Source organism: Trichinella spiralis (assembly GCF_000181795.1).
Source record: "Trichinella spiralis strain ISS 195 chromosome Unknown Scfld2, whole genome shotgun sequence".
Classification (NCBI taxonomy): domain Eukaryota; kingdom Metazoa; phylum Nematoda; class Enoplea; order Trichinellida; family Trichinellidae; genus Trichinella; species Trichinella spiralis.
The window spans coordinates 8,910,628-8,913,168 of NW_003526941.1; the positions used below are offsets into that span (position 1 = coordinate 8,910,628).

At 33.6% G+C, this 2,541-nt stretch overlaps 1 protein-coding gene across 1 annotated transcript; it reads right to left on the bottom strand.

Moving 5' to 3' along the window:
- Window positions 1-993: 993 nt before the first annotated feature.
- On the bottom strand, window positions 994-1,328 carry Tsp_07005 (hypothetical protein). The gene is made up of 2 exons (XM_003380811.1): window positions 1,268-1,328; window positions 994-1,112 (listed from the first exon to the last, which is right to left on the bottom strand). The coding sequence occupies exons 1-2, from the start codon at window positions 1,326-1,328 to the stop codon at window positions 994-996; spliced, it is 180 nt and encodes a 59-aa protein (XP_003380859.1).
- Between the last annotated feature and the right edge of the window lie 1,213 nt (window positions 1,329-2,541).

The window sequence follows — 2,541 nt, forward strand, 5'->3', positions numbered from 1 at the left end:
ATTTTGAAGAGTTGCATAACGTGATTTGCCATTTTGAATAAAATTGATGACGCTTGTCAGACGCCCTTTGAAAACGTCTTCCATTCTAATGTTGCTGAAAATCCTCCACCAATAAATATTTGAATTCAACCTCACAAGAAGATTCAATTCATCTGGCAGCTTTATCTTACATGAACACAGAATACAAAGCAAAAAAAGAAATAAAGCAGATAAGATGAGGAAAAGTGAAAAATTCTTTTAATATTAAGTTAAAGTACACTTCAAAAATTACATCAAATAATAATAATTAAAAATTGAAAATGCAATTATTTACAGTACTTCAATTGCCAAATTATTGATGAGAAGGTTACTAAATAAAACACAAATGAAAGAAAAGCAACCTTGTATACGTAGTAATTATTTCAATTCAGAGATGTTCTATTGGCAGTGGCAGTTCGAAATCAAGGTGCAAATGAAAGAATCTGCATTTAGGTAACAATTACATCATTTTTTAAATGATTTTTACATCTGAAGCAGGTGAAACAACTAAGTCTCACCCGCCTCTTCAGCGCGGAAAGCCTAGGCTTTCCCCGCTATAGGGAAGGGGAGCGTGCGCTCTGCCTGCCCAAAGAGCAAGGAAGTTTGCATTCTCCCTTGTCTAAGGGAAGGGAGCTTCACGCTCCAGGATGGGGCCCATTTTTGGTCTCTCCATCCTCCACCTGCATTAAATATTTCAAGTCCCACTCCAGGCATGTTTGCCATTTCGCAGACATCATTTATACCAGACATTTATCTGTTGATTTGTTTGTATTACATTGTACATTTATTACAAAAAATCTTTTTTTGAAAAATAAAATATTTCATTAATAAAGAATTGTTGTTGTTGCATTGTTCTTGGTTTATATTAATAGAAAAAAAATTTTTTTTTACTTTTATATATACATTATTATTAATTTTACTTGCGATACGTGTATTAATTTTATTTTCCCCATTTTAACAATTTTGTTCTTGTTCCTATAAACTAATTAATATTGCTGGCTGGCAACTAGTAATGGCAAACATGATTCCCCTATCAACTAATCCTACATGATCATCATCGTTATGAATTAACGCAGCTTGGCCTTTTGTTACGTCTGTAAACATGGTAACATATTTTATTCATTGTGTCTTTGTAATGAAGAACCTTTCACGCTCGACTTCGACAAATCGCATCTTCACCAACGTGTCGATACTTACCTCGGTTGACCAATGAACGCAATTGACCAACAAACGATTCGATCCAACCTACCGACCATCCGTTCACTCGCTCGTGGCTTGCTCCACTTTTCTTCTTTCTTCTCCATGTGCATTACGGTTTATTACGTGTTTACGTATTTGTATGCAATGCTTTCCATGTGTCAGAGTTTTTACAAAGTTAAAGTGAAAGTAAAAGAATCAGAGAAAAAATATTTGGAGAAATAAATTGAAAAAAATAATAAAATGTACAATATAAGAAAAAAAAAGTGAAAATAAAAAAGAATCAAAAGAAATAATGGGAAAATTAAAAAATCAATAAAATATATAAAGTTTGAATGAATGAGAAAAACTTTAAAAAATAAAAAGAACTTGGTTCAGAAAATGTTCAAAATCAAACTATGCAAGAGAAGAAAAATAAAGATTACAAAATAAACAAAAAATTATTTCGACACAGGAAAGCAATTGCATACGTAAATTTTGCTGCGTGAAAGACCAAGTACTGCATTAACTCAAAACTCAGCCATGTAGGTTTGTCGTTAACTTAATTAAAACTATGGGATAACTTCACCCTTTCGAAGTATCCCTAGCCCAGACCTACAGAATTGGGACCCACGGGGAACCACATATACCTTTTGTCTTTTCTTGTTCTGCTTCGTGTCGTCCGCGATCTGCTTGCTCTACGAATCGCCCGTGTTTTCGCTTTTTCTTTTCTTCATTGTTCATATCTATAAGAATGTTAAATGTTAAGTCAAAAATTTTGTCCCTTTATCACATAGCAAAATTGAAAAATTGAACAATGAATTTTCAAACAGAAGAAGAAACTGATTTTCAATTAAAAATAACGCGAACGAAATGATTATAACGAGAGTTTCGAAAAAACGTAACAGGAGGAGAAATATGGAATACTTTCAACAATTAAAGATGGAAGGCCGTAAATAAGCTCAGAGAACGTTTCACGACGCTACCGCTTGCCACGTAAGTCAAACGAACGAGTGCACTCTAACTGACGATAAGGCACCTTTATGGCGATCGTTATTTGCATAGCGCAGCGCTGGAAACCGGTTTGTGTGTATTGAAAATTATTCTCGATGGTGAATTCTAATCTAACATTGACGCAAAACAAACAACAAAATTTCATGTACAGAAAACCGCAACTCTAGCAACTGCACATCACTAAATGACAATTGTTTCAAAGGAGTTGAAAAAAATTGAGATGCACAGCCAAATTCAACCAATGAAAACTATTTGAAAATTCAAAACTGACCTTGACGTTTACAATTCCAGTCAAAAATATAAACTATCTGACAAAAAACACCATAATAAAAA